General features: G+C 36.4%; 1 protein-coding gene across 7 annotated transcripts in view; it reads left to right on the top strand.

Annotated features, from left to right (window-relative positions):
* The window catches only part of PTPRZ1 (protein tyrosine phosphatase receptor type Z1), a 142028-nt gene that overhangs the window by 92974 nt on the left and 22494 nt on the right, over window positions 1-26560 (top strand). For 4 of the 7 annotated variants that reach the window (XM_009687322.2, XM_009687326.2, XM_009687323.2 and 1 more), the window contains exons 10-14: window positions 777-903; window positions 7450-7493; window positions 9897-13470; window positions 17140-17284; window positions 24481-24572. In XM_009687322.2, the coding sequence (XP_009685617.2) occupies window positions 777-903; window positions 7450-7493; window positions 9897-13470; window positions 17140-17284; window positions 24481-24572 (3982 nt within the window). The remainder of the gene's footprint in view (window positions 1-776; window positions 904-7449; window positions 7494-9896; window positions 13471-17139; window positions 17285-24480; window positions 24573-26560) is intronic. The other 3 variants (XM_009687329.2, XM_009687328.2, XM_009687325.2) reach the window with 2 other exon arrangements.

Below are 26560 nucleotides of genomic sequence, written 5' to 3'. Positions count from 1 at the left end.
TCATGTTTCATACAAAGTAATAATGGCAAAGCACTCATTGTTAATTATTTTAAAGGATTAAACGATAGCTGGGAGCTGATTCAATGGAAATTTATTTCTGAGGCTGCAGCCCACAGAAGCTATATTTCATTCTTTGGCTGTGCAGCCGCAGATAACAATTAAACAAAAAAAAAGAAAGAAAGGAAAAAGATAAACACATGGGAGAAAGCCTCCCTTTGTCCAAATGAGAGAGAAAGCTTTCTTAAATTGCTGCTCTTATTTGCCTGTAGCCTCTCTCAAAAAAGTTTATGAGCCTATCTAACTCAGAGTTGCTTAGCCATAAAACCCTTAGTCAGTTAATAGTGATCTGTACTTCAGTGTTCGCTGATGTGTAAAGAATGATCTACACAAGCAGCTGAGGAAGGAATCAGAATCGGCACGGTACTGCTATAAATATTAAGTAGCTGATTGTAGTTTTATGATATTTCACTTATGTGATCAATTCCCTTTACCCTCTTTAACGAGGCATAAGCTTATTGGAGGTAATATTACTTAGACTAATATCCAGCGTTAAGTAGTTATGTAGTTGTTTGGTATCTTCCATTTTAAAACATCACAAGAGGCTTTTTTTTTGTTACATGAAAAATATCACTGACAATAACATGTAAAAAGCATATGTTGGAATACCAGTAGAAAGTGTTGGGTGGTTTGTGTAAAAAATGTGTTATGAAAAAATTGGCTTCCAAAAACTTGATGAGTATTCACAAGTAAATGATTAAACAATGTTTTTCTTTTAGGGGGCTATTCTAAATAATCTGCTGCCCAATACCAGTTATGTTCTTCAAATAGTTGCTGTTTGTTCTAATGGTCTATATGGAAAATACAGTGACCAGGTCATTGTTGATATGCCTTTAGAAGACCCAGGTAAGTGTTCTGTTGAGCTTAGTGCTCATTTTTAGCTGAAAGTCTGTATTCAGAGAAGTATTTTGTTTGCAAACCAGTTACAACGCATGACTATCAAAATATGCTGAAATGAAATTCCAAAATCATTACAGTTAACCTTCAGCTTGTTCTTTGCTACTGATTTTTTTATCATGATGGAATTCCCGATTCCTTGTAAACGTTACCTATGAGATACTGCGTGTTAATTTTTTAACTCTTAAAATATTCTGAAAAACACTCACCTGATTTCAAATCTCACAAGTAAATCTTTTAGTAATATAATATAGGGAAATAAAGCCATGTTTGGTATTATTTCTCTATGGTTAAAGCATCCTTCTGACACCCAAAATGAATCCACGTAGCTGAATATTAAGGAAATAAATAATATAAACCAAATACATAACTTACAAATCTGCATCAATTGATTTTGAAATTTGATTACTTATGATTACTTGGAGTTTTATTTCAAAGCACTTGCGGTGATGGAATTCCCTTGCTTCTTAATGTTGCCTTGCAAAAAATTACAAGGTCTAACAATCAAATCTTACTGATTTCAAAGCCAAATTTACCTTTGCAGCCTGCTGGTAAATATGAAATAATTTGAAGCCATAACCTAAAGCTTGATCTTGTCCTTAATAATTCCTTAAAATCTGCGGAAGTTGTAGCATTAGACGGGGTTCCTGCCAAAGTTAGTGAGAGCTGTCTTCTGAATTAAGTACTCTGTAATTAATTGTAGGAACAGTTTGAAATCTTTTTGATCATGGAATGAACCACTTTTTTTATTGAAGGATCCAGAGTTTTATTGTTTATTTGTGTCCTGTATAAGTTTAATTTTACATTTAGCTAAGTCTGTGTAAATATAGAAAAATCCTTAGTGATATTGTGATGTACTTGGGAAAACAGGTTAGTTTTTCATTTCAAGCGAACCACATTTTTTCACAGTGAGAAATAATATAATTCTTGACAACCTCTACCGCATGAATTGTGAACTAATAATGGTAATAAGCTTAACATAGCATGATAGTGTCTGGCTGAAAGTGGGGCAGGGGGAGGAAGGTTCAGGTCTAGCACGTACAAACTTTCCAGAAACGTTTAACTTGTCTTTCAAACATAGCATGTTAGGACGGTACTTTGGAGTCTTCTCATGCTAATATCTACCAGAATTTTCATATTTCTCTTCATTTTTGTAGCGAGTCCATGACAGGGTTCTGCGATTCTGCCTGACATTTTACTTTTCTGTTTATCCTTTATATACCTCTCTAATATTGTATTGCTCCACTTTCTTTCTAGAATTTGTTCGCTTTGTGTTTGAAAAATTGTCTGAGAAGAGGTTTTATCTTATATACTCCCATATCTGTTTCTTCATTGGATCTCAAATAACCAGCTTAGCATCATCATTATTAGACAATAGTTGAGTCAGCAGATTATTGCTTCCAAAACTCCAAAGACAGACATTGTAAAAGTTTCTGGTTTGCACAGGTAATATCTGTAGGATACCCCGCCTTCCTGTCACTGTAGTATCCCCGCGTCAGGGATGAGCGAGACCTGGTTGCAAGCTCCTCTTGGAGCTCCTGGGCTGCATGGCCACCAAGGCAGCACCGCAGGGAGCACCACGTGGTGCTCTGCCGCACGTTCGCGTGCTGCTGGGGCACAAACCTGGGAAGAGGCTTACTGGGGGCATTCAGCAGCCCCCAACTGTCCAGCAGTATAGACATAGCCACTGGAAACGGCATCCCTGTGGTACTTCTGCTGAAGTCAGCAATAGCTTTGCATTAATTTCAATAGAAGAAGGAGTGAGTGCCTTTCTTTGGAATATATACTGTAGAAATTCATTTTGCCTTCCAGTATGTTTGTGGAATTGCTCTGAACCTTGTACACAAACCTGATAAGAGAATTTTTAGTGCAATAAATGTTATATTTAGTAGTTCTGAGGAAAGATTTTATATTCTTCTGCCTGTTTACACAAGCACATCACCAATTTGGTGTTGAAAAAGAAATGAGAAAATGTAGCCTAGGAGACATAATAGTGTAAACATGTATTTACGTGCAATATGAACAAGTTAGCATAATTATGAAGATGTTATTTTTTTGTTTCCTTTCATTTGAGCATTTAAGTGTCTCCTTGATGCTGCGTTAAAGTAAATTAATGTATATAAGAATATTATTATCCTAAAGTCTTCTTTTTAAACAAAGCATTATAAAGATAAAAGTTAAATAATGTGCGTATTAGAACTGTATACACACCTGTCTTTTCAATTTTGAAGCAGTTCTGAAATTTTGCAATCATTTCAGGTCAACCTAAGGCATTTCCTTTAATCTGTCAAGAGCTGTAAAATTGAGGAGAATTATTTCAGGTCAAATGAAGAGTTTTGTTTAGCCCCAAATACAAACTGCAAATTGAATTTCAGTGTTATTTTAATTTTTCAAAAAAAGAAAAGAAAAGAAAAGAAAAGAAAAAGAGAAAGAAGTTTATAACTGAAAATGAAACAGCAAAATGAGTATTTTGAGTGTTTCAGAAAATCTGTTTCTTTGATATGCTTCCTATTTGAAACTGACACAAAGTTATTAAATGTACTTTGTGTTGTTTTAATTTGACACTTCTACAGGGGGTATATCTGAAAGTGGTGGATAAGAAAAGGTGAGGGAAAAACCCCTCTCGTGTAACTGGTACGATTCCTATGAATGTGCATTGCTCTATAAATAAGTTTTATAACTGATGTCTCACCCTTGGGTATAATTTTAAAATAAGAAATAAACTTCCATTCATTTCTAATATTAATTAATGTTTAATTTGCATACTTATTTTTTCTAATTATTTACATCTGAATTAACTGTATTGCAGATATTAAACAACAGAGATATGAGAATGTAAATATCTAATGAGAAAGATTTGTTCAGAGCAACTTACTGGTTACAACTGTAACATCAAATTGGTTTTGTGATCTGCTTTATAGATCTTGAGGCAAAAGGGGATTTCTTGGAACTCCTGCTTGTGAATTTATGAAAGAAAAGTTATCTTCACCGTGAAGACATGAAATAAAATTGACTCATATAAAACATAAAATAAACTTTCATATTCAAGAGTTACTCTGAGTAAAACAGTTTAATTAAAGATGAAATTCACTGCAGTCACCTCCAGATCAATTAATCTACTTATTAAGAGCTTAAATGGGGCATCATAAGTCATGCAGAAGCAGTAGAAAGGCCCTTTTCCGGGAAGAATTCTGCCCTTGGAGTGGCTACTTTTAACATGAGGGAAGTTTGTGTACGTTATGCAACACAAATTTGACTTTCAGAAAGCTTACTTCTACCACTGTTTTAGCCTTTTCTTTTCAAAAAAACATGCAAGAGAAAGCACCCGCCCTGTCTGTGATCCTGCGAAGGGCTAGTGGGAGCTCTGCAGGCTCCGGGTGATCCACTGAACAGACGTAAATCTTGTTCTCGGGAATACTTCATAAGCAGAAAGACATATTTTGGGCCATGCCCTCTGCAACCTTCTGTCCCCATTGCTGGTTTATAAAATCAGTGTAATCTGTGGAGCCATGAGGAGCTCAGATGTGACATTATGAAAATGATCATGCTTGACACTTCTGCTCGTTGCTTTGTTTTTTTTCTGCACTTTTCAGAGCGGTAGCATGTCGGCTTGTCATACACTGTGCCTGTGCGTATACTAGTTTCCCATTAGTGACAGTGATCAGCTGCCCTGCGTGACTTAGCTACCCGACTTCTACTGAAATTGAAGGGAATTGGGTGCATAACATTTTAGTCAGCTTTGAGAAAAGTCCAACCCCTGTGTGTCAGCTTGTCATTCATTAGTATCGGATTTTGAATATTTATCTAAATGCGTGATTTTGACTCTTTATAGATATAAAGTTTGTGTAGTGCTGAAAGTTCTGCAGGAGTTTATGGTGTAGTTTATACCGGTGGTACTTACATGCTTCTACTGACCCAGGAAATGAAAATAAATAAATACCTCTCCTTTCATCCTTCTGTATGGAGACCTTGGTCAGAGTTTATCAAAAAACCCATGCTGGGATATGGCTTTCAAATGCTGTCCCCTGCATGGGAGCTCATTCTATCAGCAATGCTTTGTGAGGATCTGACTATGCAATTTCCTTGTAACTTTTGTCTTTGTGAGTGATTTCTTTTTTGTCTTAAAAAAACACTAAGATATCTTAAATGTGTCACTTAGGGGATGCTTTTTGTAATTTTGTACTGATGAATGTAGATACCTGAAATTTAATTTAAATGGAAGAAAGAGGCTTTACTTTTGTTCTTGCAGTGCCATTTATTACATAAGATAGTACAGAATTGAATTTGTGGTATGAAAATTATTATACAGTTACAAATTGGATTATTGTAAGGGTTTTTTTTAAGATTTGTATTGAGCTTAAAAGTAGGGAAATAGTTACTTTTTTTTGTCTATGTTCTATCATTTCTTCATCTATCATTAAAATGCACTGTTATATGAAAACACTTCTTTGAAACTTTCTAACTAATCATTTAATTATTTTATTTAAAAATGTAAGCTATAAAATAATCAATGTGTGGTTCCAGAAAAAAATAAAGAGAGCCTGCTTATTGACCTGCATCCATCAATGGGTTGTTTTTTGGAGGGAGGAGGGAGTTTCTTCTCCTTGATTGGGGAATGTTACCTCATTGCTGGTATGCTATTAAATCAAAAACTCAGCAACAGGAATAATAGAAATTCTATAAGTGTGTGTCTCTAATGATTCTGACAAATACTTTTGTTTTGTGACCAACTAAATTTTAAAAAGCTTTATAAAATGCCTGGACGTTTAGTGTTGTTAATATGTGTGTTAAATATATATATATATATATATATATATATATATATATATATATATATATATATATAAAATCTGTATTTTAATGCCTGTCCATGGAAACAGCAGGAGGAATTGTAGTTTCTTGCTTGTGGAACTAGAAAAAACATTATTTTGTATGATCTAGTAGAGTCACCACATTTTATTTTTCTGATTGTCTGATTAAAGCTCTGCTCAGGAATAATGACCACAAAATTAATAGTTAGCACTTCTCTTTATTAAAAATATTATTCAGAGAAGTCTGTTGAGTGCCTAATACATGTTATGGGTCTACTGTAAAAAGACTTTTCAAATTAATGTCTACAATGCTTGATGTATATCATTGAGAAGCCAGGGAATATCATTATGTCCTCCTCCCCTTCCTCGCCCCCCCACCCCCACCCCGGAGCCTCCTAGGCTTCCAAGAAGCAAAGGTAAGATAATTTTTCTCTATATTATTCATGAAATATCTCAAGTGGTTAGTTCAGTACTTGATAATTTATAGAAGTTTTTCATAAAAGAACAATTTATAAAAGTTTTATGTAGGATTGTTTGGTCAATACTTTTTTTACATTCTGGAAACTACAGGTAAAACTATGTATAGAGCTTGTTAGTGAGATATTTTATCTAGTCGTATGGTGCATATAATACATATCTCTGTTTTGAAACATAGATATGGACAGTACAAAGAGAATATAAATTAAAGCATAGCTGCCCATCTGACTTTGCAGAGTTGAGAAGTATACAGATGACATCTTTATGTTAGTAAATCGAGAAAACGTCATTTGGGAATCATGGAGGAAAGGCAAACATTGAGGGCTGTGATGCTTTTCTTACAATTACTTCCCAAACTAAAAGATTTACATTTTTGTTTAATGCAAATCAGTCTTCAGAATATATACTAGGATTGATATATAAACACTGAAGTAGAACATTACTTAGGACGAAGTCTTAGAAAGATTCAAATGTGGAATGGATGTTTCTGTGGATAAAGGCGCAGTAAGATGAGTTAATGCTGTGCAAGGGGTATTAGATTTCATCACTCGAGGCCCATGCCAGTTCCTACCAGAGATTTGAAGGTTTCTTGCAAGCTGCTTTGAAGCTTCTCTTGCTGACCACCATCAGAAGCAGAGTACCGAATCTGGCCAAAAATACAGTGAGGAAGAAGGTGAGAGATTGCCTAACAGGATAACTGTTGGACTAGAACCAGCCTCCAAGCATGGTGCCCACATGAGGAATTTACAGTATGAAAATTATAGAACAGATCATTTTTGGAGAATACTTTAGAACTTTCGGATTAAGAGATTTCAGATGTAGAGAAATAGTTGATTCCCAGATTTACCTTTTCTCTCTCTTCTGTCATTTCTGCATTAAACTCCACTTGCTCATGGAAAACATTTTCCTAAACTTGTTTCCTTTGGCCAGGATGTGGTTCCTCAGTGCAGATTCAACATGAGTTGCAGTATCAAAATGAGGCCAGTCAGAAATGTTGTGGCTAAACGTACCCTGTCTGGACAGGCATGGCTACCCTCACAGCTAGTCCTCAGTGCAGGTGGTTAGCCACTTCTTCAAATAGAATCCTCTAAAACATCTTAGTCTGAGTTTCAATAAACGTATTAACTAGTCAATAGCGCCTTTGTAGAATTAATGATTCTGTGAATTTTGAAAGTTGGATGATATGGTATATATTTTTGTTTTATAGAGACTGCCCTCATTCCTGATCTGAATGAAACTGAAGAATATGAGGTATAGCATTATTTTCTTTTTAAAAGAGTTTTTCAAAGTAAAGCATCTATTTAAATTAAATGAAGCTGCTGTTATGTGAAAATTTACCAACATAACTTACTATCTGCATTTCTATATACATACACATGTATGCATATACAGCCTGCTTCTTCAGGTATATCTCCCTAAATAACTCTAGACCATCTAGATAGTTCTTCAGAGCTGGAGATACAAGCAGAAGTTAAGGAAATCACAGGATATGCCCAAATATTTTTCGTAAATAAGACATCAGGATACTGGATCAAATCTTAACGCTGAGTGAAATCGGTGACAAAACTGTTTATTTAGGAGGATCACAGCTGGTTTTTAGTGCTTTTTCAAGAGATATCTTCTTGGTCTTGGTAATAACAAATAAATCTTAGCAATGTGGTAAACTAATGTAAGGGAGGAAGGCACTTTTAATGAACAGAGTGGGATTTGTGTGTGCCTTTCAGACTGCTGATGATTGACTTTAACAGCTGTCATTTCAAACCAGAAAATTCCAAAACTCTTGGAGAGTTAGTCACCCTTACTTCTTGAACCCAAGTTGGACTTTAAAGTTTATTGCAGGGTTTATTACAGCACAGTTTATTCTTTAGGCTTCATAGGTACATTTGGTGACAAGCTTTCTGGCATCCGAGCAGAGAGAGAGAGATGATAATATCAAAATAAAGTTTCTGACAGTCTGATTTGATAACCGGGCCAGTTCCTTCAGTAAGGTCTGCATTTGTATCAAGTGATCACTCAGAACTTTTATTGTATATATTCAAACTTTACCCCCAATATTCTCATGGGTAGCAAGTCCGTCTTGGTTACACAGAGATAGTCTATACTTATCATTCTATTTACCCTCTTTCTATTTGTGGAAGAAGTCTAACCAATAATATGTCTATTGCTCCATATTTATGTAAGCTACATATCTAGATTATTATATTGCCTCTGACAGGACAGTAGCTAAATATCAGTTGAACTTTATTTGGATCAAGGTAATTTAAAAGTATAGGCATTGCCCTTAAGATAATTGATTCTCAGAAATAGGGGTCAATCCAATAAAAGGTTTGGGCACACACAATCTAGATGCTGCTACCTGACTTTCTCCCCAATACTGTTCATTTTGCATTCCTCTCTGTGCTGTGCCTTGCTCACTTCAGTGCAGAAGTGGGAGGTCTACTCAGCCTAATCTATAGTGGAAACTATGGATTTCTTAGACTAAGGAGAACATTGAGTCTCAGTCTCTTGTTTTCTGGATGTTTTCTCTAAACATTAGGCTCCTGAATTTAAAAAAGGAAAATAAAAGGTATTGCCACTACCTCATCTTTTCTGAGCCATATCTTCAAAAGAACAACAGTTACAACCGTATTTTGTGAGAGGATCTCTGCTGCTGGTGTCTGTTAGGCCTTTGTGTGCCTATTGAATCAAATCCCTTCAGAAACTGAAGATGACACTAAATCTCGTTTCTAGAGTTATGCTCACACAAGGTTGGTTCTTCTGCAGTTCTGGATGGGTGCACAGCACAGAACTGCAGACACCACTGTGTCTAGGTCAAAAAGAAAGTGACCACTGAAAAATGTAGATGCTTCCAGATTGCATTTTGGATTTGGGGTGGGGGAACAGAGGTGTTGGATTTGAACTTAGGTCTTCAAAGACCACCTAAATTCTGAGTATATTTAGACATATAAATTATTTTTGGATCTGGTTTCAGAAGTCAGACCCCTAACATACACTTTTTACAAAAAAATTACGTATTACAAAAAAAATTCGTTGTGTTTAGCAAACAAAGGCCCATAACAGGGAATAGATGATATTGTTTACAACACTTGTGAAATTATTACAATTCTGAAATCTTCTGGTCTAGGGAACTAGGAAGATTCATCAGATTTAAAGTCAGACCGTAAGCACATAAAACATCTGATACTGTGATAGTTTAATCAATATCAGAATATTAATGCAAAACTCTGAGACATTCTGATAGCAAAATTATTTTTCATCGAGGTGTGCCGCACCTATCATTACATTTTATTACTGGAAAATAAGTTAGGGCTTTCTGAATAAAGCATATAAATACTGCTAGTGTTTTTTATCTCCCAAACAGAGTAAGACTAACACAACATTTTAGAAGTTATGGTGACAGGATTTTTTTTTTGATGGTACTGCAATTAAATAATGTTTTCAAGAGAGAAGCATACCTACAGGATATATATTCTTGCCGCTAAACATTTTACTGTTAAGAGCAACAGTCTTTTCAAAGGCTTTCTGTAGCTTTATCTCTCTTATTTTTTGTTTTTGTGGAGCCAGGAAAACGTATTATTACAGTGTTTGGCTTTGGTTTGTGTATATTATCTATAAACATTTTCAACTGTCTTTGGCTATGATATTTTTTCGAAGGATGAAGTTGATGAAAAAGAAACAGAGGAGGATGAAGAAATTTCAGTGATTCCTAGCACTGATAGTGCAATAAACCAAATAAGGAAGAAAGATTTCCAGGTGACTACATCCAGCTACAGTCAAGAGAAAACGGAGACAAAATCTAATGAAGCTAAAACAAATAGATACTTAACAAGAGAAAAACTGCATGATAAAGATGATGTTTTCAAAGCAGTTTATTATCCAACTTCTCCACCTGTTAGTGAAATTTCTGAAGAAGAGGAAGATCCTTTTCTGGAATCTGAAACGATTCCTGGAACCCCTCCTCAGATCACTGACTCCACCAAAGGTATTGAAGAAGAATACATATACCTTTCTTCAGGCACTGAGCCAACAAGAATAACCACTACTGGCCATAGGGAGGAAGATTTCTTATTGTCTACTTTTAAACCTGATGAAGAGTCTGATGACTTTTGGAGATCCTTTCTTACCACCTCTTCAGCGCAGTTGGTTACAGAGGAGACCTCCCAAGAAGACATCCTTCCTTCAGGAAGCCCAGATATAAGCGTGCGTGATGATGTTCTTTCCCAAGGCTCCATTAAATATGTTTCAGAAGGTGTAGCACCCTCAAGCTCTGATAAGCCTCCAGAGCATACATACTCCACTGACAGAAATTTATGGTTTCATAATGCTACGGATCTGACAGCTCGATCTGCTGATACATCGGATAGCAGGCAATTGTCTCAGACCAATTATACTGATGCTTATGTTGAGGGATTAAAGCCAGCTACAATACCTTATTCCAGCGGCCCGGTGGCTTCACAAGACACTTCAGATGCGGCTTTAGAATTGCCACATTACTCTACCTTTGCTTTCTCCTCTGCTGAGTTATCACCTCATTCTCTCTCTTCAAGCTCTGGAGAATATGGTTCTGCTTCTGCTGCCAGTGAGGTACTCTCTCAGACAACTCAACCAGTCTATAATGGTGAGATACCTCTTCAACCTTCCTCCAGTAGTGAAGTGTTTCCTCTAGTCACCCCTTTATTGTTTGACTCTCAAATGCTCGACACTACCCCTGCTACATCTGGTAGTGATGTGACCTTGCATGCTACACCTGTATTTCCCAGTGTTGATGTGTCATTTGAACCCACCCTGTCCTCCTATGATGATGTACCTTTGCTTACATTTTCCTCTGCTTCCTCCAGTAGTAAAATGTTTCACCATCTGTATACAATTTCTCAAATGTTTCCACAAAGTGCTACTCCAGCTATTACAAGTGATAAGGTGTCCCTGCATGCTTCTTTGACATTGGCAGAGGGTGATACATTAATACAACCAAGCCTTGCTCAATATGCTGATGTGATGTCACATCAGACTACTCATGCTGCTTCAGAGACATTGATATTTGGTCATAATAGAACTCATATATTTTCTCAAGTTGAACCGTTCAGCAGTGATTTAAATATGCATGCACTGTCTACAATGTCTGAACTTCCTTATGCTTTATCTAGTAATGTGGGATCCCTCCAAAGCTTTACTGTTTCTTATGACTCTGCAGAATTTGTGCATGATTCTATTGACGTATTTCATCAAGATCCTTTATTTAGCAGCTATAACAAGGTACTGGTGCATAAACCGTCTTCTGTAGTATCACAAGCTGATACTTTGCTGCAGCCTACGCACTCTCTATCTAGTGATACGGATTGGTCTGAGGCATACTCTGGTAGTGAATCCCTTTTGCCTGATACAGATGCTTTGACCGTACTTAACGTTTCTTCATCTGATTCTGTAGATGAAATTACAAATGAATCATCTGGGTTTAGTGATGTTAATAAGATGCTTCATAAAAGTGATGTTGCATATGGAGATGAAAGAGAACTGCAAATTTCCTCTTCATTAAGTGAAATGGCTTCCAGTACTGAAAGCAAAGTGACACCTGAACTTTCTACATATGTTTCTAATAATGATATTATTAAGCAGAATATGTCTCTGCAGGAAAGCCCACTTCCTGTTTCTAGCACAAAGGGAATCCTCCCAGTCTCTCTTGCTTTCCCCACTACTAAGAAATTTGATCCTGACGTTAGTAAACTTACAGAAAATCACCTTTCCGTTCAGCCTTTGCATGTTACACCTCCAGCCTTTGATGACACTTTGCTTAAACCTATGCTTAGTGCAATGTCAGATCAAGCTCTCTCTGCCCCTGCTTATAGTGAAATGTTACCCTCAACTCAGCCGTACCTTTCTGAGACCTCAGCTGCATTAAGTAATGAAGCATTACTTCAATCCTCCTTTCAATCTTCTGGCGATGGCACTCTACTTAACACAGCTGCAGCTGTGCCTAGTGATCCAATATTGGCTGAAAGCTCCAGGGTTTATAAAGGTAGTTCTACATTTGACCAAATATTGCATCAAGTGGCACCAGGTTCTGCTACAAATGAAACAATGCTGCATTCTACATCTGCACCTGCTGTTGCTGACATGTTGTTAAATGCTTTTAGTAAGCCCACAGCATCACTTCAAGGTTTATTTGTGTCTTATGCAAGTGAGGAATATGTTTCATCCGGTTTATTTAACAGTGAAGATGTTCAGCAGGTTATGCCTTCGTTATACAGTAGTGATGTTTCATTCCAGCTGACCAATTTAGATAATACGAATACCTTTCCCCCCCAAGCAGCGAGTGTCATAACAACTCCTTTCCTAACAGTTGATAATGTAGCTACTCCTCTAAACAGCCATACCTCCTCAAGCATTGTTGAAAGAAGTGAGGCTGCCATTTCCTCTTCAAGTTCTGCAGTTGGTTTTGATCCTGTTCATATGCCTGCAGTTGTTTCTGATTCTGATGCCTCCATTCATCGCACACTTCCTTTACCAAATGTACATGTGTCTGTAATGGCTGTTTCTCCCAAAAGTGAGATCCCTGTAACTCTGAGCAGGCTGCTGGTTCCTTCCAGAGAATCCTCTGGGTTGTCTCCCAGTATCATGTCCAGTACCGATTTGTGGCCTTCTGTAGTTGAGGATGACTACGATGAATATGATGATGGCTTCCCTGTAAGTAATTGTATTACATGCACTTCCCATAGAGAATCTCAGGACATGGTAGCAGAGGAACAAAACACAAAGGTAAACAATAACAAGGATCAGAGTAACCTAATTATAAGTTCACATTCTGAGAAACCTGAAGAAGAAGAGAAAATTTCAACTGCTTCATCAGACAATCAGATAAACCATGGCATGGACAGACATAATTATACATCAGTACCAACTCTAACAGCAAGCGTGATACCTAAGAAGAGAAACGACACAAAAGTTTTGGAGAACCACATTCAAACTCTTAGTGTCCCATTCCAAAACACATCAGAGTCTAAGTCTTGGGCTGTTTTTACAAGTGATGAAGAAAGTGGTTCTGGCCAAGGTACCTCAGATAGCCTTAATGATAATGAGACTTCAACAGATTTCAGTTTTCCTGATCTTAATGAGAGAGACTCTGAAGGGGCAGTTGAAGCAGGTAACTCAGAATTAACTCCTGGATCATCACAGTCATCAGCCTCATCTGTAACTAGTGATCATTCATCAGTATTCAACATCTCTGAGGCAGGTTAGTTATGGATAAGTCTAATGCATACCATGGAAAGCTGCGAGGGGATATTTTTGTGCCATAGAGAATGAGAAGCTTTTTCACACATATTATATTGAAAGGAAAACATAGCCGGGCCAGTGGGTGTGATTAAGAAAAAAATGGGAACCGGGGATGCATGTTGAGTTGGCTGTCTCATGTATGCTACTTCTGTCTACTCAAAACAGCACCTGAAGCGCTCTTCAGTAATAAGGTTAATATTCTGCCTTTGGATAGACGTATACTGTCAGCGGAAGTTGGATGGTCCACCATCTAAAAACAGAATTTGTTTCATTGTTGTCTAATTTTATTTTTTAAGGTTTAAGAGGGGCATAGGTTCTGTGCACAAAGATAAGTGCTGAAAAAAAGACAACTCTGAGATTCTAGTTTTTTAATTATGGCAGCATGTTTTCTCATTATGTTTTATTTTGTATTCTCCAAGTTGTATTGAGCAAGGAAAAAGATGTTTCAGTTTGATTCTGATTCATCTTGTAAAAGCATTCATTTTCATTCTTAGTGCTTTTGCCACTTTCAAATTTCAATAAGGTGACGACAGTTCGTACTAGAGCTGCTTATTTCGAAAGCCCTAGAGCCAGATTCTCTTGCACTGCTTATAAGAATTAGTTTTTTCCTCCCTAATTAGTCCTCTTAAACTTAGTGAAGCTGTTTCTGAACTATGATTTCAAGGAGGAGTACAGAAGGCAAAACTGCACCTCGTATGGATAAGAACATAATAAATCTAAAGCATTTATTTTGCATTTAAAAATACATTGTGGAAAAGCTTGAATTATTCAGACATATCATTTGGATTGCCTCTCGTAAGAATATTGAAAATCCATGAGTAAAGTTAGAAACAGTATCTACAGTAATAAAAAAAGAAAATTAAAATGGTATTTCATAAAATGAATTGAATATGGGATTTTCATTAAATATTCACGGTATCTGTAGAGGGCAGTATCATCCAACTAATTCCACCTAAGGAAAGGAATCCATCAAGTATGTGATATTTTAAGTCCAGTCTTATAAATACGCGGTTAGATCACATGAGGTCGTATTACTGACAAGTAACAGAATACTAATATGACAAGGTGATAGACTGGCACTCCGTGTAGTTGGGGCTAATGGAATGTGAAGTAAAATAGCAAACACTGAAATTAACAGGAGTCCTACCAGTGTAGTCACTATAAATCTGAATCAATAAGTGAATTAATCCAGTAGGTAAGTAGTTACCAAGTTGTATAAAACACATAGTATGTTTCTGTAAAGTTCAGCAAAAATAACGTGAATGTTTCAAAACTTAAAATACTGAAGTAAAGGGATGTTATCATAAGAGATTTATAGTTTACATAAAAGGTGCAATCTTCAGTTAGCAATGAGCTTGAATTGTTACTGATAGTAATTCAAAAGGATTATACATGACTGGAGCAGCAGTAAACAGACTGAAAGTCTGTATACTAGATATTTTTGAATGACACTATACAGTATCATTTCATGTATATTACTTTTTTCCAATAAAGGGTGCCAAGTATTGTCTTTTAATAGACTAAAAATTAAATGTGAGCATATCTAACAGGAAGTCCCCTGCAAATCAAAGATGTCTTTGCTTTAATTCAATTAAAAAGCAATTAAAACAAATAGACAAAAACTCTCAGGTGAGAACTTCTGAATTCATCGGAAGTTATGTTTTGTTGTTGTGACTATTTAATGTTTCAGCAAAATGATATTTTTTAACTTTTCCAGCTCTTCATAGCTGTTGATGCATATTCATGCTTATTCTGAATTAATACTTTCCTGATAGCACCCTTATGGCTACCTAAACCTGTCAATTTCAAAGCAGGAAGAGAAATTAATAGAGAATAAGTAATACAAGGGATCTAAACATGATTATCACTAGGGGGCAAAGATATACACATAAATGAGTCTGCCTTTCCAGCGGCCATCACTGGAGCAATGGCCAAGTAGGCAAGAAACTGCCTGTTAAAAGAGAAGGTGTGACTGCTTTTCATTCCCCATAGAAGGAAGGCTAATAGGGTTTTGTCATGCAATTTGAAGGAATCCTGTCATCACACAGATAAAACCGGGTTTTACCTTGTGAATTAGTCCAGAGTTGGATAAGCGGATATGAATGCTTCAAAGGGATCATATTCTGATCTCTCATGCACACATGTGGTATCCACTGAAATCACTAGGAAATATTAATTTTAGCCTACTCACTAGAAACTTGGGGACACCTTTTCAGAAGCAACTTCTAACACTGACTGCCACTTTGTGCCTCCAATCGCTTTGCACATTGACCTTCAGGATTTAAAGGGCAGTGAGAGGTTTAGATGTTTGAGCACTTTGAAGCAAAATGCAGAAGGTGTCTGCAAAACACATTTATACATAAAGCCCCTAAACTCAAGAAAATGGAAGCAGATAACCTCCTGGAAATTTGGGTGAAGCTGTTTGTTTTTTGACATCTTTACTAGGACATTTGCTCTGTTGTCGTTTTTTCAGACCCAACTCCATTCCCTCCTCCCTTTTGTCTGAAAGCTTTTTATCTATATATGAATTAGAATTGGTCCCTTGAAATCCCAGTGGAGTGCAGCTTATTTCTGGACACCAAATTTCTGCTCCCATACAGTGTTTTGATTGAATTAGTACTGAACACAAATGCAGAAACCATTAAATTGTCTTAAAAAAATCTTGAGGTTTAATTCCAAGAAGTGTGGAAGTGGTTGTTTCTGTATTTTAACTCATATAAAGGCCACAAATCACAATGAGCTGCACAGATTAAAAAAAATCAGTCCTGTTGTATCAAAATCACTGTTTTAAGGTGTTTACTTTTAAAGGGGGTGGCCAAAATTAAGATTCCAGGACTAGTCTCATCCCCCGCTACGGTCTCTTATTTTCATGAGATTATAAAATATAATTGTTTTAATCTTCATATGGAGTTCTATGCCAAAATATTTCTGTCATCCAGCATTACAAGGATAACAGAAATGTGAATTATAGACAATATAGCTATTTAAGTAATAATTTGATTCTCGGTAAGGAGAAAAGTAGAAAATTAAATTCTGGCTCCAGTCTAGTCAGGAGAGGGAGTACTGTAATCGAATTCAAAGCAGAAAGCAAGATTTCTCCATGTGTCTATACGGCAAATTACAGAATGGACAATGTATTAAAATGTAGAAGCCCTAACTGCAGTGCAGAAATTGCTTAATGATTTTCTATTGTAGTAAAATTGTCCTATTACATTGTTAGCCAAAGAGAAGTTATTTGCATTATATCAGTGGCAGTTTAATATCAAAGTGTTCTTTACACTTTCCAATATTATATATTTGGATCCCTTAATGCCATTGACTTTCAGCTAATAGACTGATGAAAATAGAAAGCTTTCTTCTCCTAATTATATTTTAACAACAATCTGCTATTCTTACAAAGAGAAGTCTCCACTGCTGGAAGGCTGAGTCACATAAGCTTGAATAATTTGCTTTACTCTCTATCTGCTCTTTTTCTGTAAGCTGGTTTGCAAACGTATACATTTTCTGCAGTGCATAGTAAAAAAGAGAGGTAAGTGTTATTAAGCAAGTTCATTTTAAGACACAGTCACTTGTGCTATGCATTTTTCAGAATTTAAACGTGAACTGTTTCAATTTTCTCTGACTACAGAGGCAAGTAATAGTAGCCATGAGTCTCGTATTGGTCTAGCTGAGAGTCTGGAATCAGAGAAGAAGACAGTTATACCACTTGTGGTCGTATCAGCCCTGACTTTTATCTGTCTAGTGATTCTTGTCGGTATTCTCATATACTGGAGGTAAGTTATTTGTCTGTTTATTTTGTTTTTTCAGATCTAAAGAGCTCTGATCTTAAAAAAGTGATTGACATTACTGAGCTGAACAGGCTCAATAATCTAGTCAATGGACTAGATCCTGTCTTTCGCAATCTCTGTGTGTTCCCAGAGGTGTTGTAGTGGCATAAATCAAGGAGGTGATTTCTTTCCAAAGTGCTCAGCTACAGTTCTCCTTTTTGGCTGCAGTGGATGAACCATTGCAAATACATTATGCCCATATTGAGAGATCTTAATAAGCAAATTATTTATGATTGTTAATGGTTAGAAACCAAATGAATTGAGGGAGCACTGGTGAAAGAGGAGGGGGAGGAGAAATAAATAGCATGGGTGCGTTTCCTATATTTCCAGTTCGCTGAACTATTAAAAAAAACAGTTGCTATCAATTTAAGACAAGAATCTGTATTCCTCAACAGCAATAAGCAATTCACAAAGGACTGTAGGAGTATGCTGTAGCTCACCCTCTATGTTAGGAATAGGATAGGATATAAATGTTTATGGTCAATGATTAAGTAGCCCTTAGCAGGTTATGTGACCAGGAAGTTGTTCCTAATGTGTGACTCTTCCAATCTCAGAACCAAAATTTGTTCCTCAACTATTCAAACCATTCAGCAGGTAACTGAGGATGAGTTTCATGTGCACACACATGCTCAGCTTTCCTCATGGGCGTGTTTCTCCATGACTCGCTAAGTTGGTAAGAAGATAAGAAAGAAGTTAAGCTAAAGAGAAGCGATATCTGTAGGAAGGCCTGATAGCATAACCAGCGAAGATAAAAGACTATATCTATCCTATGAAATAAAATCGACCAGGGACCATTTTCCAGCCCTGAGGCCAATTGGCATGGCATAGCTCACTTCCATGCAGCTAAAGTCTCTTTCCTCAAAAAGCAGGGTGGCTGCATTCACATCACCTACTGGGAATGGTCTCTGGCCAGTGTTAACTCCAAATTATGGCTAGGGTTGTGTGGAAGAATGCAAGTTGGCCTAGGCTGAAAACACACCAGGAACCTTTTTAGCAATGTGACAGTATTGCGAGATGGGTGAGAGTGCTGAAGCTTTTGCCTGGCTCTGTTTCTTTGTCTGTAAAGACACAGAGTCTTCCTAAGGATGATCCTTTTTATGCTGTCACAGAGCTCTCAAAATCCATGCAGAACCCTAGCATCTTCCGTGGTGAGATGCTTGCCAAGGAGGAAAGGCTGTGGACCAGAAGGGGGAAATTAGTTGTAAAAATTTGCTGCTGTGGAGATTCTTGCTATGTCATGATTTTTAGGAACTGGATTCCATTATTGCTTGTACACTGCTGGTGTATAAACAGCTATAGCAGGACTGTGTTCTAGATGCTATACGAACAAGAGGGAAGGCAGGCTCGAACATTTCACAGTTGCTTCCAGGAGCATTTCTTTGTGGGTTTATCTTTTTAATTTCTTTTTCCTACCCAATCTTGTTTAATCTAAAATGCATGACTTGTGAAGAACCAGGAACTAGAGGACAGCCAGCCTGTCTCAGCTACTGACTACCCAAAATGTTAGGCTATGATGTCAGGGTTGTGCTTGCTGACTTTTCTCCTTGTCTGCTGATGCTGATTTTCCTGTCAGAGCAGCAGGCTACATCCCGCAGGGGGAAAGAATACATCTCCTCTTTCAGTGGGCTAAGACACTGAGCCTGAGCTGCCTTCGTTCAGCAAGCATGCTGCGCAGTCAGCCAGCCTTTGGCAAGATTAAAGATACTTTTGAGCAACTAATTTTCAGAGAATTTTTTTTTCCTTTCAAAAGAAGTAGGTAATTGTAAGAACTTTCAAAACTTACTTTATTTCTAGTTGGATAATTATACTTTTATCACAGGATTTCCAGTTAACCACTGTCATATTGAGAACCTTCTCTTTTCTTTTACATTATGCAACATTATTCATCTTCCAAAGAGTTTCATCTTTGAGGCTAAATAGTATTTAAAATCTCTTCTATTTGCTAAAGAACACCATCCCTTTTAAGACCCAGATTCTACAGTGCAGTTTTAGTAATCCTACACATGTTACAAGCTTGTTTTTGTCAAATAACATTGTGTTCATTTAGTATTCTTTCTCTGGGAATGAACAATTCTATAACATAGGTCTTTCAAAATAAAACAAAAATCTCGTTAGCAATAATATCTTCTTGAAGTTGAATTTAATATTTCCTGTATTTGTTGTGTACTACAAAATAAAATATGAAGCTCTTTTTTTGTTAATCCTCCAGAAAATTTTCTTGGGCATTATGATGACATCAGTAACATATTTCTTATTTCAGAGGAATGAAATATAAATAGTATGTATTGTAGGTAAGACTTTGTGGCCTTTTTTCAAAGGTGCTGAGACTCTCATCTCTCTTTAAAGCCTGGGAAAAATCAGAACATTATCTGTAGTATTATATTGTTTTCTTTGTGCTTGGAAAATATTTATATAAATGATATAAGCATTTTTATAGGTAGTTTTAGCTGATTAGAAATAATTTGTATAAGCTCTCAATCTTTATTTTTAGAATGCATTTTAAAAGCTTTCCGTTTTACGTGGGCCAATTATTTGCACTCCTTAAAGTTCATAAAAAGTTTAGGTTTGCAAGGAGGTATTATAAATGCCTTTGGCAACAGTATTCATAAAAACTGTGTTGGTTTATACTAGCTATGCATTTGAGTGAGGGAATAGTACTCTGAATTGTTTCCACCATTAGCTCCTGATTTGAATATGAAAAAGGTGTGTTCTCTTAAAAAAGGTCTAAAAAAAGCAAGTAACTAGCAAGGGCTACAATTTCAAGTTTTCCAAGGTTAAAAAAAAAAAAGGCAAAATTATTTTGTTCTTCACTCAAATGACTTCTATCAGAAGAATAATTCTGTACCATCTGTTGTTTGGGTTTGGGTTTGTTTTTTTTTTTACATGAAATCGTTAATCAGCACTTGAAGAAATTCCCCGATCTCTTCACTATCCCATTAAGCACAAGTTCAATCTTTCTGTGATAAAATACTCATTTATCTGATAGAGATAAAAGAATTTAATGGTAATTTTGTCTAAAGAATGTCTAATTGCAGGTAGCAAAATAAAATACTCAGTTTTTAACTACTCTAGTTTTGTATATCAAATCTTTTGTAATTCAAGCAATTTTCAAGCAATGTCATTTTCCTTTCGTTTCTCTAGCCTCCTTAAGATTACAGTAGAATAAGCAAGGAGATTCTTTTGCCTGTTTAATGGCCTTGTGTTCTGGACAGACTTTTTGTACAGCTTTAGAGATAACTTTCTATTCAAACTTAGAATCTTTCCACCTCTATATATATCTGTCTACTTGACTGAGTCCTTGTAACACAGATGAATTGGAAATATTTGAATCTCCTTGCTTGGTTCTTTTAATTTCTTGATGGTGTCATCATTCTGATTTTGCTGAGTTAACCTTATCAGTTGAGGTGATTAAACTTGAAAGTATCTCCGTGCTGACATATACTGGAAATTGCTTAAGTGTATTTGTACTGTTTTGAAAAAGTTCAGAGAGTTGATCAATGAGATTAAACGAGATCGCGTGATTTATAGGAGATATCAGGTTATTTATGCAAGTTAGTTTTCATAATAGTTATCTTAAGCAAGGCTTGGAAAATAGTAAAATGATAATAGCTGTCAGTGGGAGTTGTACCATCCAAGATTCTTATGTATATTTGAATCTCTGTAAGAGATCAGCTCTTATAATGTTGTGAACAGCAAACTGCTAATACAGTTCCAGCTACATTTTTATCTATAGAAATACTGAGTATCCGCTGGCTGGTATGGAGCCTCCTAGAAGCTGTATGACAGCAATGCTTCAGAAGTTGCCAACCCAATGGTGGACAGCACCTTGAAGAGTCATTTGCAATTTTAACTCTCCCCTACCATCTTGCATCTTTGAAACATAGCTATTAGAGAATGTTCATTTTCTTATCTGTAATTTAAAATGGTACCTTGAATCCTGTGTTAGTTTTATGAAAAGGCAGTTGAGAACCCGGTCCTGTAAGGATATTTAGACTTGCACATCCAGAGACATGCTAAAAACAGACTTAAACTTTAATAGGTCACACTCATAAGTCCAGGAAAGAAAAAACTGCTGAACTATGCAATATCTGATTGTAAATGAAAGAGTTAATAAAATTTAAAGATTACAATTCCAGCCAGCAATTTGGAATCATATAAAAATAAATTCTAATAAGTATTTGAGGATACCTAATTGGCCAACATCTTATAAGCAGAAAAGACTGTAAAGCTCTCTGTGAAAAAAAAAATAATTCATCTAAAACCATTCTGTGTGAGCAGTGGGTGTGTAAACCCATCCTGCCAGAGGCATACTTCTGAGGTTTGGCTCTCTTCTTCAGTGCTAAATGTTTTGAGAAGCAATTTCCAACCAGTGTACACTAACTAGCAGTAAATATACATACATACATATATGCAAGCACACACACATACACAGAGTACCACGCCGTGCTGCCGAACTCCCTGACCATCAGAAGCAAGCTCTCAGCAATCCCTGCCCCCGGGATGAAGTAGGGAGCACATATCCTCAGCCAAGGTCCCGTGGCCTGCACACAAGGAAAGGGATGTTCTCTGCAGTTCGAGGCATAGTTTTGTCCCAAATAATTCCCATTTAAGTGTTCGTTCAGATCCAGTATCCCTCCTGTTAAACTGATGAGCTGTTGCTACATGGCTTCCTGTGCAGATACCGACTGTAATTAATTCAATGTTTTAGCACTGTCTCATGTATAAAGTGTGTGTTTGAAGAAGTGCAGTATCTAAATTATGAATTACAGTTTTAGGTTGGTGGTCTAAATGCTGTGATACAAGGTGTAAATTAAATAATCAGGTTAACATTGATCGATGGGACCTTTATCTGCAAGTTTGAAACAGTCATCACTTTTTTCATTAACAACGAGTGATAATTAACAGGAGACGTGATTATTAACATTAGATTTAGTCATGAAGGCTCTCACTGCTGATGCAGAAGCAGATGGAGTACCTATTTATGAGTCCTATTATAGGTCAAGTCAACTGCTATGAATATGTCTCCCAAATGTGTTAAGGGTATAATTTATTTTCAGCCACAATTAACTTGTTAAAGATGCAGTGGCTCAATGAGGGGTAGTAAATGTGCAGCATATTATGAGGGCATTTTAAGCAATGCTTAAGATGTGAGAAATCATTACACTAATTAAATAATTATTTTTAGCTGAATCTTTTTTCATGCAGAGAGCTAACTCTGTACTGTTATTACATAAACTTTATGTATGAGCATTGTTCAAATGCATTGATGGAGGACATTTTTTGGTGTTAGTTCTTTAGTGTTGGGGCAGTAGGTATGTTTGGTTGGTTGTTGTAATTTTAATAAACATACTAGATTTGAATTCACAGTGCCCAGTACACTGGGGGTCAGACTTTCCAAAAGTGATTAGTGATTGGTATTTGTCTACCTTTTATAATCATTTTCCATGCTATCCTGAGACTACCTCTTGAGTATTATACTAGCATTGAGAGAGAGCCTCTCTCATGTCAGTAGCCATTTGAGCTGCTAATTCTGTCGGATGCTACCCTTAGAATCTCTTTAAATTTAGAAGGACGTTCCCTAGTACATCTTGCCTGTGATCTTGGTCTGCGTTCAAAATATCCATTTCTAAATGAAGGTAGGTACCTAATGGATAGCTCTACTCCAAGTGTGTCATGGAAAACTGAAAGCTCCTCCACGACTGTCACAAATATGCTTTTAGAGAATTCTAGCTGGACTGCAAGTATGGTTGCCATCTGAATCACCAGGACTATTTTACATACCTAGATTTTCTTGTTTGTGTAACTGTCCACTTTCTCTTGCATTTTCTGAGAATGTGCACTGTACACAAAGGCATAAAACTCCCACGCATTCCAGGTGTATCTGTGTGTTTCCCTAAGGCTGAATTCAAATAAGCTTAGCAAAGTCTTTATGGTTTACATTAATGGTCTCAGAAATAACGACTATATCCACGTAAACCTTTATTCTCCACCTGTTTCTCAAAATGCCCTCAATATTTCTCTTTGATTATAGCAACCATATCGGGGATTTTATCTGTACAGTGCTACTCATTCACAGGAACACTACGGAAGGAGAATTTACAATAACACTGATTACACAAAAAACAATGATCATGCAATAGCTTAAGCCGACAGCTTTCAAGGAACAGAATCTTGTAAATATAAAATGAGATTAATATTTTCCTAATGCAAATGTTTCTTTTTAAATTTAACCAATTGTGAACAATATTTCAAATAGATTAAGTGACCCAGAGTAAAGATTGCTATTAGCATGTCTAATCATCTGGAGATTTTTTAATTAAGGAGCTTTTGCAATGCTTACAGCAGCATTTGGTTATTTAGTCCCTTGAATTGCTTGCGTTCTTAGCAGATGCTATTCTTATTATCTTCACATCTGGATTATGGTATAGATACAAATAGTATTGTGGATTAAGGTTGATTCCGTTTGTATTCTTCCTTCAATGTTTCTGCAACAGAGCTAGCACCTTCTGGAGTCATAAATTCCCCTGTTTCTGTCTATCAGCTTCAGGAAGTCCTCCTTGTTTAAGGTGTCCCTCAGTGTTGTGACTACATTAGAAAAAAATCATTTAGTCCCAGGCATGGTAGTTCCACAGCCTCCATTCATTTGTTGCAGGGCATGTTGCCATCTGCATTTCAGTGCCTGCAGTAGGATCTATTGATGAATTACCATGACTGATCTCATATGTTGCACCATCTTCGGGCTAGCTTAGTCGCAGGAAAGGGATAGCAATTATATGTGCAAATTTGGAAGTGGCATTTTATTATACTTGAAATTGTTATGCTGCATATACAGTAGCTCCTGGTGCAGAGTGCCTCTCTCAGCTTCCACTGTATCTGATGTGTGCTTCATCTTCTGCCTTTAGTATAAGTAAGGATACAAAAACTATATATCATGCTGAGCTAATGTGGTATCTTCAAGTTGTATACGTAATTTGATGGGGGTATTGAGGACTATTTATATTATAGTAATTCTATTTGACGTTCCATGAGAATTGGTTCTCAAAAACATGATTTTCTGTCTTGACTTAATAATGATAGAATTCCAAGAGAGTTCAGATAACGTTTTATGTTTGCAATATTTATTTGTGTTTCTTACCCTTTAGGAAATGTTTCCAGACAGCTCACTTTTACTTAGAAGATAATACATCACCTCGAGTAATTTCTGTTCCTCCAGCTCCAGTTTTCCCAGTCTCAGGTATTTTTTGTCAACTATTTTGTGGATTGGTGTTAGTTGTTGAAAGATGCTCTTTGTATGTGCCAGTATGAATTCTTTGTATACTGTAACATTTATAAATCAGAGATTTTTGCCCTCTTATACTAATATAGACAGGTGCACTTGATGGAGGCAGAGTCTAGTGCTACTAATGTTCTCTCCTGTAGGAATGCAGAAGAGAAATATCCTTCCCTTACAGAGTTGTTTCAGAGATAGGCTGCATCTTCTAGCTAGTGTCATCCATGTTTTAGCTACACTAAAAAGCTAGTTCACTGTCTCAAAGCAGAGGATTATACCAGCAACACATTCTGGTGTATTTCTTCTTTGTCATTGAGTGTATAACATATGTATAGAATGTTACCTTTTGTTTTTACCAGCAGGACCTACACATGCCTCATCTTTCTGCATTTCATTGGCTATTGTAATTTTTTTTTTAACTTGCTGATATATTTTACTAGTATATATTGCCAGTAGTAAAATTCTCTGTGAGCCTCAGCTAAAACATGATACACAAATGCAAAATATTAGCACTTCCTGTTTCCATTTCCACTATCGTTATTTGGCTAAACTTTTTCTTTCTTTTCTTTCTTTTTGAAGAATATTGGAGGAGCACTGCGCAGCACTCACCAGCTCTTTCAGACTGAGTAGAATGAAAAACATGTTAAATAGGTTAATTCTGCAGGTGATCCCGAGCCACATTTTCACACATGAGAAAAGAATATCTTGTTGCACAAGTAATGCTTTTTCAAATGGTGCAATTATATGGGGAAATGGGTGCCCTCAGAATGACGAAGGGAAGCAAAATCAGTTCTTGTGTAGATAGTTAGTAAATACATTTAATTAAATAAATTGCAAACTTTAGGTTTCTGTTTTAACTGAATTGTAGGCATCCTTAAATGCATCTTGCATTGATTGCTGTTGTTGCAGACACATAACCTTTTTCTAAATGGTTAATAGGCAGGGACATAGCTTGATACTCAGAGAATATGTGATTATGTATGAGTGTCAAGTAGCGTTCATTATATGAAATTTCTGTTCTTAGTCTCTATCAGTAACTGTATTGCAATACAACTGTATAATTTCCTTGCAATTTATTCTGACCAGCTCACCTCAGGGAGACAGTGTTTTCCATTGCTGTGAGGCAGAATTACACTTACTGTTGTTCTCAGTGCATAAAATATGCATTTTGATGCTGTTAGTTTTACTTCTAAAAAGCTGATAAATACTAACTTAAGTATTTTTAAATGACTGAAAAACACATAAAGTATTTTATGGACAAACTCCCAAGAGCCAAGGAAATATTTTTGTTTCACTTGGTGTGCAGTAGCTGTCAAGTGAGCAGTTTTTTATGTTTTCTACCCCATAGTGTTTCAGCAGTGTAATTTTACAGTTGAGGCTAACCGTGATATAATAACTGGCAAACAGCTTAGACCAGGAAGAGCATTCAGTAACTGCTAAGTTTTATTTTTCATTATAACTATGACTAGAAACACATTCCACAGATCTCCTTATCAAATATTCAGTTTTCCTTCCATGCAGTTCTATTGGCAAAGTTGGAAGATTCACAGTTATGCAGAGAAAATGCTCTAGCACTTCAGAATATAATTCAAAGAGGCATTTACTACAAATAAGGAGTTACTGGATAGTATTAGGAGCCAGTATCAAACTTTAGTTAGTATTAAGTGATACCTGCCATGCAGAAGTAGGATATATTCCTGGAGCCAGAAATGACTAAATGGGAAAGCAGCATGACCCGAAAATTAAATAGTAATAACATTAGACCTGAGATCTCTTTCTTCCTTATTGTCCATGCCCACTGGGTCATCTGCTTTCCCTTTTGGTTTTATGTTTGCATATCATAGAATAAACACTTTATGCCAGGTTCCTTCTCCAAAGTGTAGGAATAGTGTTTACACATTTGTTCATCTTCTCTTAGGCTTGACTGGATATATTCACTTTTTGTTTTCAGG

This window comes from Struthio camelus, chromosome 1, assembly GCF_040807025.1.
Source record: "Struthio camelus isolate bStrCam1 chromosome 1, bStrCam1.hap1, whole genome shotgun sequence".
Classification (NCBI taxonomy): Eukaryota; Metazoa; Chordata; class Aves; order Struthioniformes; family Struthionidae; genus Struthio; species Struthio camelus.
The sequence above is the reverse complement of the archived record's forward strand: the minus strand, read 5'-3'. Positions and strand labels throughout refer to the sequence as shown.